Here is a 16,567-nt window from a genome sequence, read left to right as displayed (position 1 = left end):
ATATTTGTAAATAGTGTTTCATAAATTAGAGCCCAAAATGACATATTTTAACAGAATTGATGGTGTATCATTAATTCTGTCAAACTTGCCTAAGAATGTCAATCTTTAGCAAAAAACTCTACGTCTACTTGAAGATGACACGTGTTCTCAAAGATGACAAAAAATCACCAACCATTGACAAAAATTACATATTGAAACCTTTCCTCCAACCATGTTTTTTTTCTGAACCTGAAAAAGGCATAAAGTAAAAAACAATTGATGCAGCTTTAATGCATTACTTCTCATGTTGAATCGTATCTAAGGATATTACAATGTTATGTGCACTTATAATGAATTAAATAAGCAAACTCATCCACCCACCATGTGTTTTTCAAAACATTTTTCATTTCAAATCATCCTTGAATGTGGGCTTTGGATGTGGACTTTGTAATGAAAATTTGCAACTATTGTTGCTTTGATTAGAAAAAAATTATAAGCAAATGCCAATAATTATCCACAACCAATCATTAGGCCTAGTTTGAAAGAATCAGATTGTGACAAATTATATAGCATATTAAATCATTATAAAATGCATTTAAACCCATAAAAATATTTTAAAAAGTCCATGAAAATATTTCCTGACTTATATAATTAATCTTTTTAAATATTTTACTGTTAGAAAATACCAAAATTAGAAAAATCAGAATGATAACTATATTTTCAAGCCTAAGTAACACACGTATAAGATAATTTAGTCATAATAACATATAAAATATCTTATAATCGTTTTAAAATTAACATGTTATGTTTTATTATCAAATATCCACAATATCAGTTCAAAATTCATTTTTATTTTCAGTGGGTTATGTCCTTTGAAATTATTTATGAAATTTCTGAAATATAACCATCCACATTGTAATAGATTTTTATAATTATTTAGAATTTTAAGAATCTAATATTGGAGAAATATTTTATTATTATTTCCTACTAAAGCTAAAAAATCTTTTAGACAACAAAGGAAAGGTAGGAGAGCAGTAGCAATGGAATATTGTTCTTATTTATCAGGTTGAAGAACAAAGTTTGGGAAGAGTTATCTAGAAGAGACAAGGGGGATGATTTAAGACAAAAAATCTTCAGAGATATTTCGATTCCCTTATGGGAGGACCAGTTGAGGTTCTTGTAGAGAAGACTCAAGGAAAAATTTGAAGATAAAATCAACTATACAGATTTTCTGACAGTGTTGTAAGACAATAGTACGAGTATAAATTTTATATATAACTTGAATGATTTTTTGTTTTTGCGAAAGATCATTCAGTCATAGTGACTCATTTCAGCTGGATTATGAAACCAAATAAGTTGGTTCTTAAAATTTTTTTACTCTTTCTCTCATAGTAAGAAGAAAAGCTGAATTTTGAAAAATTCAGATAAAATCTTTTCCACTATCCCTTTCTTTTACGAGGAATCTAACTTGCTGATTAGCAGGAGTAATTAAGAATCTATAACAAGTATGCAGATGGTATGATCATTCAGACATCCAAACTATTCTTCGTTTCCCTCGTTAAATCCCAATAGATAAAATGGAAGTGAATTAATATAGTGGAGCAAAAAAAGACATGCTAAATAACACAAACTGAAAGAGGTATACGATGAAATTTTGGAACTTAGAATTCACGAGAAATTGGTATAGTAGTGTATTTACCCACAATAAGACCTGTAGAGCCATTTTCCATAGAAACTAATTAATGTTTAGAAATATGAGAAATTTGGGTGAGTATAATGGATGTACTTGGAATATGAGGGGAACTACACGAGTCAATAGTTCAATAGTGATGGTGAGTGGCTAATAATGTGTTACTTTGTGGGGTAACAATGGAGATACATGTTATCAATTTTTTTCCACTGATCATACTATTCGCAAGTGTCACACGGTCAAATCCCGAGCTAGGTCTCTTGCTCAAATTTGGCGTGTGTCCGCCTCAATGTTCCGGGCAAAACACTGAGCAGCCTTGATCTCTTGCAGCGGAAGCTTTGCAGATTGCTTAAGATCGCATAGAAGCGGTTAGAGGAGATGGTGGTGCTCAGCACCGTTAGGGAATAGGGTCATTGATGGCGAAGCCCTCAAGTTATCTAGGTTTGTTTTTCTAAATCTAGGTTAAATTTTTCATGTTTTATTTTAGGGTTTTCCCTTTGTAACTCATGGGGCCTATATATAGGACCCCTTGGGTAAGAAGCACAGAAGTCTAGTTGAATTTTTAGAACAGAAAAAAGGTTTAGTGAGAGAGAGTTGAAGAAGTGGCGCCGCCGCAACCGGCGGCGCCGCCGCCGTTGGTCCCCTCCGACCTCGCCGGTGCGCGTCCCCAGCCAGGGCCATACGCGCGCCCGCCGCCTTGTGCCGCACAGTCACCCCGCCGTGCCCCGCCTCGCGTGCGCGTCGCTGTGCCCTACGCCGCCTGCGCGCAGCCGCACGCGCTCGTTTGCTGCCACGCCCCGCGCCGCCTCACAACACCCCACGGCGCCGCCGTGGCCCGCGCCGCATGCGTGGCCGCGCGCCTCGCCGCGCCGCTTGTTGCTGCGCCGCCCGCGCCGCGCCGCGCGCGCACGCCGCGCCGCGCTCGCCGGCCCGCGCGCGCCGCGCGGCCACGCCGCCTCGCGCGGCCACGCCGCCTCGCGCGCGCGCTGCCACGCCGCCTGCCGGCCACGCCGCTTCGCCGCGCCCGTGCCACCTCACGCCTCGCCGCGCCCGCCGCCGCGCCTCGCGCGCCGTGCCACCTACGCGCCTCGCGCGCCCGTGCCACCTCGCCGCCTCGCTGCGCCCGCGCGCCTCGCGCGCGCCGCCTCGCGCGCCCTCGCCGCCTCGCCGCGCCCTGCCGCCTCGCGCGCCGTGCGCCTCGCGCGCCCGCGCCGCCACGCGCGCCCGCGCCACGCCCCAAGCTACGCTGCGCCCGATGTCGCACCTAGCCGCGCGCCTCGCGCGCCACACCCAGCCGCGGCCTGCCGCACCACGCCAGCCCATGTCGCGCCGCGCCCAGTCGTGCCCAGCCGGCCGGTCCATTGGGCCGCTTCGCCCATTGGGCTTGCGCCAGCCGGCCAGGCCCACCCATCCAGCAAGGCCCAGCAAGCCTGGATCCCGCGCCCCGAGGCGCCATAAATCCGCACCCGAGGCGCCGGTTACTCTAGCCGCCCATGCACGCATCTCGAGGGATGCCACGTCAACCCTAAGCCCAGAAACGGGCCTAATTTAATGGGCTGCCGCCAATCCGGTGGTCCAATCTGGCCCAAACCCGAGGCCACCACCCTGATTGTGGCCCATAACCGCGGCCCAATACCGTGGCCCAGTCAGGCTGCCGCCGTCGCCGCCGCTGGCCACTGTTGTTTATGGCCGCCGACGCCGCCTCCAGCCGCCGCCATCTCCGGCTGCCGACGCCGCCTCCAGCCGCCACCATCTCCGGCTGCCGACGCCGCCTCTGGCCACCGACGCAGCCTTCGACTACCGCCATCTCCGGCGCCGATGGCGCCTCGGCGCAGCCGCGCCTCGGCGGCCGCGCCTCCAACCGCCGCCATCTCCGGCGCGATGCCACCTCGAGCCGCCGCCGCTGCCGCCGCCGCCGCCGCCATCTCGACGCCGCCGCGCCTCTAGCCGACGCGGCGCCTCGCTGCTGCCGCTTTGCTGCCGCCATCTCCAGCCGCCGCCGCCATCTCAGGCCGCCACCGTCCCTGGCCGCCGTCGCCGCCGCCGCTCACCGCCGCTGCCGCTCGCCACCTGCCGCCGCCTCCAGCCACCGCCTCCGTCGTCGCTCGCCGCCGCAACCGCTCGCCGCGACCGCCGCTCGCCGCCGCCGCACGACGCTGCTAGTCGTCGTAGACTGCCACACAGTTCGTCACCGTCTTCGTCATCCGGCCGGCTGAACAGCCCCACCGATCGTCGGGCCTACCAACGCTCCGAGGACTATCCGTGGAGCGCAGACCCTACGGAGATTGCAACAACCTCGCCCAACGAATTGAGGCCCCCGCGCAGGACAGGACCTTTCCGGGACACCCACCGAAAGTGGGACGTGTCGTCCAAGATGAACGTCCCCGAGACGGACGAACGGATGAGCACTCCCGTAGCAGGACGTCGACGACATCCGTCCTGCATCAGTCATTGCATTTATATCATAAAGAGTACATCATCATTGGGGATAAGTACATGGGGGAAGACGAGGGGTGATACAATGAACGAGACGAGGCACTTTGCACCGAGGTAATGTCATCGCACCGCCTCAGGGTCGTCGCTCCGCGCGCATGCGCCCCCGCTCTGCCGCTACACAAGTGCGCCGGGCTGGGTGCCGCGCGCCCGCGGGGCTGGCGATCACACACGCCACCCCTGCCTTGACGATCCCACACGCCACTAGCACCCGTGTCAACACCCTAGCGCGCAGCCCACGTGGGACCGCCGCATTCGGCGCCCCCGAGCCGGGCATTACGTGCCCAGCACTACCCGCAGGAGCGCTATGCGCCCACTGTGCCGTCTTGGTGCTCTTAGTGCGCCACATGCCTTAGTCTCCTGGCGGAATGTCTCCCGGCCCCGCGCCCCGCACACGCAATGCGCGCACTGCCCACGTGGCCGCTGCGCGGCACCCCGCACAACTCTGTGCGCTGCAACCGCGGCACGCCTCCCGGCCTGCGCGTCCCGCACCCGCGCACAGCGCTTCCCACTCCCTCGCGCAGCGCTCGGCGCCGGCGCGTAGCGTTGGCGGCTGCGCGTGGCGCTTGGCGCGTGCGCACACACCGATCAGCCCGCGCGCCCAGCACGGGCGGACCGTAACAAATCCGTCCCACCTTGGGCATGGACAGGCACGTGCACAGTTTGTCGTGAATCACCACCGATAGTGGCAATGGCTTGAAAGATCAGGTATTTGTGCATCACTACCCATAATGACTTAGTCATTTAATGTCGTGAGCCGAATTACACGGACACTCCCTCCCAATAAGCACGCAGGCCTCTAGAAAAGGAATGCTGTCTAGTTAGGGGCCTAACACGGCCCCGCTGCCTGAACTTGTCGCCACCCTCGTCAATGCCTGCTGCTCCGCTTCATATGCTCACAGTTGGTCCTCGAACTGCCATAAGTCCGAGTCGCGCTCCCAGGTGGCTGATTCCTCTGGTCTGTTCTTCCACTTGATTAGGTACTCGATCTTGTGATAGCAACCGTGACGTCCTCCCCAGTCAATTTCCCGCTTCGCCAGGACAGCTTCTGCTTCTTGGTCGAAGTGCGACCACACATTTGGCGGTGCACGTTGGGGCTGGTTCCTCGCTGCGTCTTCGGGATCTGGTATATATTTCTTTAGAACCGACACATGGAAGACCGGATGGATCGCCAGCCGACGGAGAATGTCGAGTCAATAGGCAACCCGTCCGATTTTTGATACCACTTCGAAAGGTCCATCATAGAGGGGTACCAGACCCTTGTGACGTTGTTCGCTTGCTTCGTCTTCAACATCTGCGCGTTGGTCTTCAACAAAACTTTGTCTCCCACTTGGAACTCTACGTCCCTTCTGTGCTGGTCGGCGTACTTCTTCATTCTTTCAGCAGCACGCTCCAGTGCCTCACGGGCTTCCTCAATGCGAGCATGATAATCGCGCGCAAAGCGGAAGGCCCCAGGGAAATGCCCATTCCCTTTCTTTTTCACAACTTCCAGAGGAGTCAGTGGTTGTCTTCCCGTTGTAATCTCAAACGGCGAGTGACCCGTAGCCGAGCTCCGGATGATGTTGCGTGCAAATTGTGTTGCATCAAGCAGCTCCACCCAATTCTTCTGATTGACCGAAACGTAGTGCCGGAGGTATTCTTTGAGCATCGAATTGACACGTTTCGTCGGACCATCTGTCTGGGGGTGGAAGCTCGTAGAAAATTTGAGCTTGGAGCCCATGTACTTGAACAGCGACTCCCAGAAATGACCAGTGAACCTTGTGTCTCTGTCGCTAATAATGTCCAGTGGAAGACCCCAGTACTTCGCCACATAGGACATGAACAAACGAGCCACACCATCTGCGTGCACCTCCGACGTGGTGGGGATGAAGGTCGCATATTTGGAGAAGTGATCCACGACAACTAGGATGGCGTCGTGCCCACCCACGCGCAGAAGGCAAGTGATGAAATCCATCAAAATAGACTCCCACGGTCTGCTCGCCCTCGGGAGAGGTTCCAGCGCTCTAGCTGCCTTGGCCTTCTCCGTCTTGTCTTGTTGACACACCAGGCATGAACGAACATAGGCTTGTACATCTCGTTCCATTTTCGGCCAGTGATAGCTGCTGGACAGGAGTGCAAGCGTCCGGGCCTGCCCTGGGTGTCCGGTGTGGGGTGCATCGTGTGCTTCGTAGAGGAGCTTTCAGCGCAACCCACCCGCGCGTGGAACATACGGCATGTTCCCATTTGCGTATATGGTGCTGTCCTCTGTCCAGAATCTTCTTGTCTCACCTGCAGCAATGCGCTTCATCAGTGGTGGTCCATTGCTTGACAGTTTGGTGCCACTATCTTTCAGCACCAACTTGATTTCATCGAGAATGCTTTATTGGACAGCTGAAAGAGCAGCCACAAGTACTTCTGGTTCTTTGCGGCTTAGGGCGTCAACCACTTGATTGGCGCGCCCTGGCTTGTACTTCAAGACGAAGTCGAACTCCGCCAAGAAGTCTTGCCATCTCGCTTGCTTCGAGGTCAGCTTCTTCTGGGACTCAAAGCAACTAGTGGCCACGTTGTCAGTGTAGACCACGAATTTTCCTCCGAGGAGATAGTGGCACCAAACTCTCAGGCAATGGACCACCGCTGTCATCTCCTTCTCATACACTGAGTACCTTCTTTTCGCGTCGTTAAGCTTGCGGCTCTCGTAAGCCACGGGGTGTCCATCCTGCATCAAGGCACCTCCAAGTGCGAAATCAGAAGCATCAGTGTGTACCTCGTTCGGCTTGTTGAACTTGGGCAATCGGAGCACCGGCTCGCTGGAGATTGCACTCTTCAACTTGTCAAATGCTCTTTGAAACCGGTCTGTCCACTGCCACTTCACATCTTTCTTGTCTGTTAGAGGGGCAGCTAATCGGGAGAAGCCTTTGATGAACTTCTGGTAGTAATTAGCCAACCCGAGGAAAGATCTCAGCTGTGGCACTCCCTTCGGCTTTGTCCAATTCCTGATGGCCTTCACCTTCGAGGGATCCATGTGCACACTTCCCTTCCCGACTAGGTGTCCGAGGAAGTCAATCTCCTGCAAGACAAACTCACACTTTTTCGGGTTGAGGTAGAGCTCGTGCTCCCTCAGCTTGGCCATCACCTTCTTCAGGTGCCTCACATGGTCATCCAAGCTCTAGCTGTATACGAGAATATCATCCAAGTACACAAAAACAAAATCATCGATATAATCCCAAAAAATATTGTTCATCAGGCAACAAAATGTAGCAGGAGCGTTCGTGAGCGCGAAGGGCATCACACAAAGTTCGAAGGATCCGTTGCGACTCACGCACGCCGTCTTCGGTTCATCTCCCTCCTTGATCCGCACTTGGTGGTACCCACTCTTCAAGTCCATCCATGAGAAGTAGCAAGCCTCGCCAAGCCTGTCAAACAGCTCTTCAGCATTCGGTACATGATATTTATTTTTCACTGTTACCTTGTTCAACGCTCGGTAGTCCATGCAAAGTCGGCGATCCGTCCTTCTTCTTCTGGAAGAGAACTGGAGCGCCGAAGGAAGCCTTGGACTGCCGGATGAGCTTGCTCTCCAACAGTTCTTGGAGCTGTTTCCTCAGCTCCTCCAGGTAAGCAGGGGGCATCTTGTAAGGCGCCCGCGCAGGGGGATGTGTCCCAGGGAGTAATTTGATCTCGTGGTCCACATCCCGCCTGGGCGGTAGCTTCGCGGGGAGCTGCGCGGGCATCACCCCGGCGAACTCCTGCAGTACGTGCCGAATTGGCCCCGGTAGTCCACCCGTGGCTGCACCGGGGTTGTTGTCGTCGTCGTCACCCCAACTAAAAGCCGCCAAACGGGCTGGTGCGCACCCCTGCCTTTCACCCTTTCTTTGGGGTGCCGGCCCTCGTATGGTGACGAGGAAGGTCTCTTCCCCCTTTCTCAATCCGTCCTTAACTTGCATTGCGGACAGGAGAGCGGTATTCCGCGGCTTTTGGACCTCTTGGTCCCTCACGAAGCATGGGTGAGATCCCTCCGGGAACAGTACACCGCGGTACTGGGGGAACACGACAGCGCGTGAACCCATCAGTAGGTCGAGACCCAGGACGACCGCAAAGTCATCCATGGGGGACACCATGAAGTTGGTCCGGCCTTCCCACGTTCCCACCTGCAGCAGTACCCCCTTGGCCATGCCGACAATGTCTCGCGCCTTGATCTTCCCCGCGCTTGGGGACAGCTTCAAGCCAAGTTTCTTTGCTTCCTTCTCAGCGAGGACGTTGTGCGTCGCCCCCGTGTCGACCATGGCCATGGAGGGCTTGCCGTTGATCAGTATCGGGATGTGCAAGAGGTTCAGACTCTCATACTGGACTGGGGCACCCCCTTGTAGTGCCGCTAAGCACTGGAGGGGGTTCAGGGTCACCGTACTGCTTCCCCCAGGAACATCTGGTCGGGCCGGCGGCACGACCATCACATTGATGTTGGTGGCCGCTACCGTCCCTCTTGGGCAATCCCTCATGAAGTGGGGTCCTCCGCAAGCAAAACAAGTCAACTTGTTGTCCCACCGCCTGTTCTCTGTTTCCATAGTCTTGGACTCTTGCCCTTGTCTTGGCTCTTGCCGTGGCTTGGCTTGAACTTCCTTTTCAGGCCTTGACTGCTTGGTGCTGCTGGTGCCTCGGCACTTGTTCCCTTTCACGGGTCTGTGCACTATTTTGGCGGGTCTAGCGGGGCGGAGCTCAGTTCCTTCCACGACCTTGTAGGCCGAGTTTAGGTCTCTACACTGTCTCCTCTCCAACTCTGTCTGGAGCCAGTGGGGAAGGCCCTTGGCGAAGCGGTAGAGCTTGTCCGCCTCAGACATGTTGGTGATCCTCCAGATTATGGACACGAATGGGCCCACATATTCCCTTGGATTTCCCATCATCTTGAGGTTTTCAAGTTCTCCCCTTGCAATCCACGCTGTGTTGTGCGGCATGAAGCTTTCCTTTATCTCCCGCACAAACTCTTTGTATGTCGGGGGTGGCCAATTTCCACACTCTTCCCTATGTCGCCACCATGACTTCGCTTCATCTGTGAGGAAGTAACTAGCCTGTAGTACCTTTCTTTCATCTGAAAGTTGTCTTTTGCCAAAATACTGATCACAGTCGTATAGAAAATCCGCCACTGCGTCTTCCCGGTGAGAACCGTCGAATCATGGTTCGGGGAGTGAGTGCTTCTCCCCGTCCTCACGACTGGGACGACTGCTGGTGACTTCTTCCAGCTTTTCCATCTTGAGCTTTAGTGTCAGGACCATCTCGGTCAGCTGCCGGATGGTATCTTTGTGTTGTCTGATAGTTTCTTCGAGGACCTCATGCCTCTGGCGGGTCTCCACCCACAATTCTCTTACATCCGACTTTAGCTCGTCATAGTTCTTATCAACGTGGGTCTTCAAACCCATCACGTTCTTGTGTAGCAGGAAATTAGTCAGCCTCTGCTCCTTCTCCTTTTGCCGTCTCTCTTTGCGTAACTATGCGCGAAACGACTCCATCTCCTCAAACCCTGAAGTCAGAAGCACAGGGGGAGGCGATCCAACCTGGCTCTGATACCAGTTGTCACACGGTCAAATCCCGAGCTAGGTCTCTTGCTCAAACTTGGCGTGTGTTGGCCTCAATATTCAGGGCAAAATACTGAGCAGTCTTGATCTCTTGCAGCGGAAGCTTTGCAGATTGCTTAAGATCCCATAGAAGGGGTTAGAGGAGATGGTGGTGCTCAGCAGCGTAAGGGAATAGGGTCATTACATTTATATCATAAAGAGTGCATCATCACTGTGGATAATTACATGGGGGAAGATGAGGGGTGATACAACGAACGAGACGAGGCGCTTTGCGCCGAGGTAATGTAGCCGCACCGCCTTAGGGCCGCCGCTCTACGCGCGCACGCCTGCTCTGCCGCTACACAAGTGCGTTGGGCCGGGCGCCGCGCGCCCTCGGGCCTGGCGATCACACACGCCACCCCTGCCTTGACGATCCCACATGCCACCGGCACACGTATCAACACCCTAGCACACAGCCCGCGCGGCGCCGCCGCATTCGGCGCCCTAGAGCTGGGCGCTGCGCGCCCAGCACTACCCGCAAGGGCGCTATGCGCCCACTGTGCCGTCTTGGCTCTCTCAGTGCGCCACATGCCTTAGTCTCCTTGCGGGATGTCTCCCGGCCCCGTGCCCCGACACGCAATGTGCGCACTGACCGCGCGGCCGGTGCGCGACACCCCGCACAACTTCGGGCGCTGCAACTGCGGCACGCCGCTCGGCGCTGGCGCGTAGCGTCAGCACCCACGCGTGGCGCTTGGCGTTGGCACGCGGCGCTTGGCACGCGCGTGCACACATCGATCAGCCCGCGCGCCCAGCACGCGCGGACCGTACCTAATCCGTCCCACCTTGGGCGTGGACAGGCACGTTCACAGTCTGCCGTGAATCACCACCGACAGTGGCAATGCCATGAAAGATCAGGTATTTGGGCATCGTTACCCATAATGACTCAGTCCTTTAATGCCGTGAGCCGAATTACACATACACTCCCTCCCAATAAGCACGCCGGCCTCTGGAAAAGGAATGCCGTCTAGTTAGGGGCCTAACAGCAAGTCATATTGAGATACTCGATTGGAGGGTGAAGTCTCAACAAATTTTAATGAGTAGAAACTAACATTTTGCTAAATTTAATTGAATAATGATCAGAGAAAATAATCATGCTTCCCCTAGTTTGCACATGGGGGGAACATAAGGAATCATGGCCAATGTGCACACAAACACTACCTTTGTATCTGCGTTTTTGCTTGAATATTCCATTTGTTGTCATGATAGTGATTACTTGTCTGCCAAAAATTTCCACTACATCTGATAAATCTCAAGCCTGAGAGTATGTGGGACTCTTCTTGTGGATACCAAAAGAGCTCGTGAAAAAACTTAAACTTATATTGGAAAGTTCACCTCACCCAAAAGTAATCTTATAGAATTAGAGAGGATAGAGGTATCAAGTTCAGAAACACATACTTAAGGTGAAATTTATTCCTGATATTATAATTGTTTGGAAACATCTAGGATAAAAAGATAACTAAGGCTTTAATTTGGTGAGAAAACCTCACAGGCTAGCATACAGATCCTACAGAGCATAAGGGGAATATTTTCTGATAGACTCAATTAATTAGGAAATATTATACTGGCGAACATTCTGCATAGAAGAAGTGATGAAAGATGCAACAATGAATACCATCTAAGATATGACCTCTTATGCCTTAATACATTATCTGAAAACATAAGATCTTTCGGTGCCAATAGCCGATTGGTCATAAACAATAGATATGTCATCCTATAAACTTATGTTGAGTCATCAAAGCTAATGAATATATCTGGATATGTTGCATACATGTCTTGGAGAAAACACATGGATGAATTCGTGTAAGAGGATACAACTATGGAATACATAGCTTGACTACTGCCACATACAAGGAGGTAGAAGAATTTTGGTCTTACTGTTGAAAAAATATGTGGGATGTAAGACATCCTACATTCTACATGTCATTCAGTATTCATTGATACACCATATTGATGATACTTCATGTGTGATGCTTATAAGGCCAGAAATACTTGAAATGGCTAAATGAGTTATGATGAGATAATAATATGGGGATCATTAGTCCTTCAAAATATGCCACAAAATAATTATATTCCAAGGATACTTGAATACACATTAAAATATCAGAAATTAATAATATTTTATAGTCCCTCTCATATGATAAATATGGCCATTGATGCAGCCATTAGTACTGTGACACTAAGGATAGATAGTGTACACTCTTTGTGAAAACAGTTCATTTAATTGATTGATATGAATTCTTTAATGGTATTATATTTAAACTCTATCAGATTAATTTATGTCACAGTTGTGTAAGTGATCCTTAGATCTCAGAAACCAAAGACACCTTGTGGATAGACTGTTATGTTTGACTATGACCTATAAATATCTAACCATGAGATTAAAATTGGTCCTAGCTCAAATGCAGCAAGAAGTCTATGTAGGTGATTATGTGGTCAATATGGGTTTATCTTCCCTTGGTATTAAAGGAGATTGACTCACGGAATAAGATTTACTTTAAATATCAAAGAATGTGTTATTTAATGATTTTATCACACATCAGTACTAACTACAATGAGCAGTTAAGGTTTGTCCATTAACCATACCCTGTCATTTAAGAGTCTTACATAGTTAAACGATTATACATATAAAGTAATCTATGTTGGTATAGGTTCTATGAGTGAGCTGAAAACTATCATTTTTATCTTTTGGATTAAGATGTATAGCTTAGAACCCTACTGAATGTCAACTCAACCTATTGATTGGTTTAAATCAATCCTTGATTAATTAATCTATACATATATATAGTTTATTAATAAGATTGGCCACTCAAGGTTGTTGGGTTATTAGAATTATTAACTAAACTAACATATGGGTGTAGATACGTAAGATTTTCATATTTTGGTGGATATACTATAATTTTATGAAATTGTAGCTATGACGAGAAATTTTAGTGACATTTTTAAAATTGTACTGGAGATTATAAATGGGGTGGCACTCTACTTTGATACCTATGTGAGTCATTCTTGACTGACATCCCTCTCTTCTCCTGCTTTTCCCAAGTAGTATGTTGATGATACTAGACGAATATGAAATCAGATTTCCGGAAGCATAGTTTGAGGGAAAAACAAGTTGATCCAACTCTCTAGATATTATGTGATTAGGTATAGAGTTCTGACATTTGAATGGCATAAAGATGTTCAAGGAACCAAGAAATAACAAATTTATCTGCCCAAAGATGATGTTTTCAGTTTCGAGATGTGTAATCTAATTTGGTATTTTATTACACAATCAAGTTGGATCGAGTCGATCAAGACTAAAATTCCCAGCACTCCAATGAAGGGGTCTCAAGGCATTTATGGAGGTTGAATAAAGGGTCGCTTGAGGTAGGGGCCCTTGATCAGTGCAGCATAGTGATGGGACAATGCATCATTGAAGAAGGTAGCACAACGGGTCCTAGAAGGAAGAGAAAATTGACACAGGATGGCAGGGTGGCACAACACAGCATGGATCAAATGACTGTATCAGGATGTAAATTACTTGAGGGGCACTCCAGGATATGGTGTTATCACTATTGGGCATAGCATGGAGGAGTAGGAGAGCACTGTTGGTGGTTAACAATGGTAGTGTAAGGAGACCTTGGATAACTTAGGGATCAGATACCTTATGTAATAGTATAATAATAGTTTTATAAATAAAAAAGCAGGCCTACATCCCTTATGTTGATAAGAGATGCCAGATATAAGAGATGGTAGATATGGACTGATTAACCATGTCTCTAAAAAAAATTAGTTTGACGATTGCATATAAGAATTGAATTTTATTATGCATCAATTTAAATTTCCAAATTCATTAAAAATATGTGTTGATACCCAATAATTTTGTTATATCTTCATTTGGAGTTCTTGTATATTAGTTCTCAATGATGCGATTAAATATAATTTGAAATAATAATTAATCGAACACATATTTCTTCTATAATATAAATATTGAAAATAATATTATCCTAAATTATGTAACTAGTGTCTCTCTAAATAGATATTGTAGACCAAGTGAAAGAATATACACATGTTGGCTCTAAAGTTATTGGTGACTTGTTTGAAATAACTTGAACTATACTATAAACATGCTTATAATTTTAAAATATTATGTAAAAATAATTTTGATTTATGACTTATAAAGCCATAACTTATTCTCATTTTATTTATATATTTATAAAATTAATCAGAATCAAATTTTTTTTGATATGAAGATGAACTAAAAATAAAATTTTGTCCTATTTTAGGGGTAAGAAGTTAAAAATTAAAACATCTTTAAGATACATATTATTTTAAATTATGAATGAATATTAATTGAAAATTAACATATTTATGTTTATAACTGATAACCTAATGTTAGGCCCCTAACTATTCGGCATTCCTTGCCCACAGGCCTGGGTGCTTATTGTGAAGGATTGCACTTGTATTTGGCTCACGACATTTATAAGGACTGAGTCATTATGGATAGCGATATCCAAATACCTGATCTATTAAGCCATTGCCACTGCCGATGGTGATCCACGGTAGACTGCGCACGCGCCCGTCCACGCCCAAGGTAGGACGGATCAGGTACGGTCCGCGCGTGCTGGCGTGCAGGCGGAACGGCACAAGCGCGCGCGCAAGCGCGGCGCGCCAACGCCAAGCGCCACGCGCGGACGCCAACATTACCCGCCAGTGCCGAGAGCTACGTGGGGGAGCGGGAAGCGTTGCGCGCGGTGCGGGACGCAGGCCAGGCGGCATGCCACAGACGCAGCGTGAGGAGTTGCGCGGGATGCCGCGCAGCGGCTGCGCAGGCGGCGCGTGCATTGCGTGTGCGGGGCGCGCGGCTGGGAGACATATCCGCCAGGAGACTAAGGCATGTGGCACACTGAGAGCGCCGGGATGGCACAGTGGGCGCGTGGCGCTCCTGCGGGTAATGCTGGGCGCACAGCACCCAGCTCTGGGACGCCGAACGCAGCGGTGCCGCACAAACTGCGTGCCAGAGTGTAGACACGGGTGCTGGTGGCGTGTGCAATCGTCAAGGTAGGGGTGGCGTGTGTGATCGCCACGCCCGCGGGCGCATGGCGCCCGGCCCAGCGCACGGATGAGCGGCAGAGCGGGTGCGCGCGTGCGGAGCGACGGCCCTGAGGCGGTGGGACGACATTACCTCGGCGCGAGGCACCTCATCTCGTTCCTTGTAACACCCCTCGTCTTCCCCCATGTAATCTACGATGTATTCTCGATGATATTAATGCAATGACCCTATTCACTGACGATGCCTAGCACCACCATCTCCTCTAACCCCTTCTAAGCGATCTTAAGCAATCCCAAGAGCTTCCGCTGCAAGAGATCAAGGCTGCTCAGTGTTCTGCCCAAGCACTGAGGCCGGCGCACGTCAATTCCGAGCCAAGAGACCTAGCTCGAGATTTGACCGTATGACACCTAAACATAGGTATATTTTTCAGCTTGTCGTTTAACCTTTTTAAAAAGGTGGAGAAAATCACAAATGATGATTTTTTTCTGAGTTGTGAAGATAGAGTTACATTTTCAATTTTATTGTCGACAAAAAATTAATTAATGTAGGTCTTTTCAAAACAAAATAATGATGATTATATAAATTATATAATTATTTATTATATCAACCATTTTTAGCACTAATGCCTCAATTGGTTACTTTATTATTTCATAGAGGTATGTCATTGGTAAATTGAAATTGATTTTAAACCCACTTTTTAAAGAGGAATCATAGAATATAATTTAAGGTTAGAACCAATATCAAATGCACTAATTTATGAAAAAGTATCATAGTGTTTACTAAGAGCATAATGACAACGAGTCAAACTCATAGATAGCTGATATTGTTACAAATAAATAATTTTTAAATTTTGGACTAAGTAAATAATTATTTTATTCCTATGTTAACCAAAAAAAGTGACTAGTATGTGTAAATAAAGTAATACTAACAAACTTGACCATTTCTTGACCTTAATAAATGTCCTTTAATTATACTTGAGTCATCTAAACATCTCTAAACTGAATAGTCATGGGAATGAAGTGTTATAAATACCAATCGTGTCTTAAAAAGGAATGCATTTGATCTCAATTTAGACTTCTACCTATTTAAGGATATATAAAAAACTACCCCCTATAACATGTGTTTTAGTAGGTTAATATAACCATATTTACATGTTTCATTTCATTAAATTGATTATATATGTGAGTTATAAAGCCTAAAATGATAAATTTTAATTTAGAATTCTATTTTTTTAAAAAAGTATTTTTAATGATTTTTTGGACGCAAAATTCTGAAATAACACAATTTTTGAGTCGGAATATAATTTTTTCTGAATTGTCTAGCACTATATTTGAAGATATATCATTTTAAATATAAAACATATATTTATAACATTTTTATTCATTAATATATAAATGTATATATATATTTGGAATAATTTAATGGCTCTTTGACTTTTCCAAAATCAGAGGAGAGAAAATCAGAGGGCTGAAAAGGATCCAAATTTAAATTGCGATATCTGATGATCTAGAAGGAATTTTGGGCTGAAATTTTGAGTGGACATTTTTCTCTTCTTTTTATATCCTTATGATTGAATCTATAAATAAATCTCAGAGTTTGTAAAAACTATCTTTGAATTCACTTCCTCCAATAGAGACTGATTGAAAGAGAGTGAGGGTTTTGAAGGTCCATCAAGGTGTTCTAGGTGTTTTGAGTGATTGGGAAATATTAACATAAAAGTGGAGAGGCTGATCTGCATCAGGAAATTGACTTGATACCAGCTTAATATAGGGATCTTAGGTTAGTCTCATTTCT

General features: G+C 47.9%; 1 protein-coding gene across 1 annotated transcript in view; it reads right to left on the bottom strand.

Annotated features, from left to right (window-relative positions):
- Positions 1-6,521: 6,521 nt before the first annotated feature.
- LOC144712651 (uncharacterized) overlaps positions 6,522-16,567 on the bottom strand; it is a 34,850-nt gene continuing 24,804 nt past the window's right edge. The window contains 3 exon segments of the mRNA XM_078586920.1: positions 6,522-7,659; positions 7,721-9,221; positions 9,342-9,618. Of these exon segments, the coding sequence (XP_078443046.1) occupies positions 6,522-7,659; positions 7,721-9,221; positions 9,342-9,618 (2,916 nt within the window).

The sequence above is a fragment of the Wolffia australiana genome, chromosome 15 (genome assembly GCF_029677425.1).
Source record: "Wolffia australiana isolate 7733 chromosome 15, ASM2967742v1".
In the NCBI taxonomy this organism is placed as follows: Eukaryota; Viridiplantae; Streptophyta; class Magnoliopsida; order Alismatales; family Araceae; genus Wolffia; species Wolffia australiana.
Note: the sequence above shows the minus strand (reverse complement) of the source record. Positions and strands in the feature narration are given on the sequence as shown.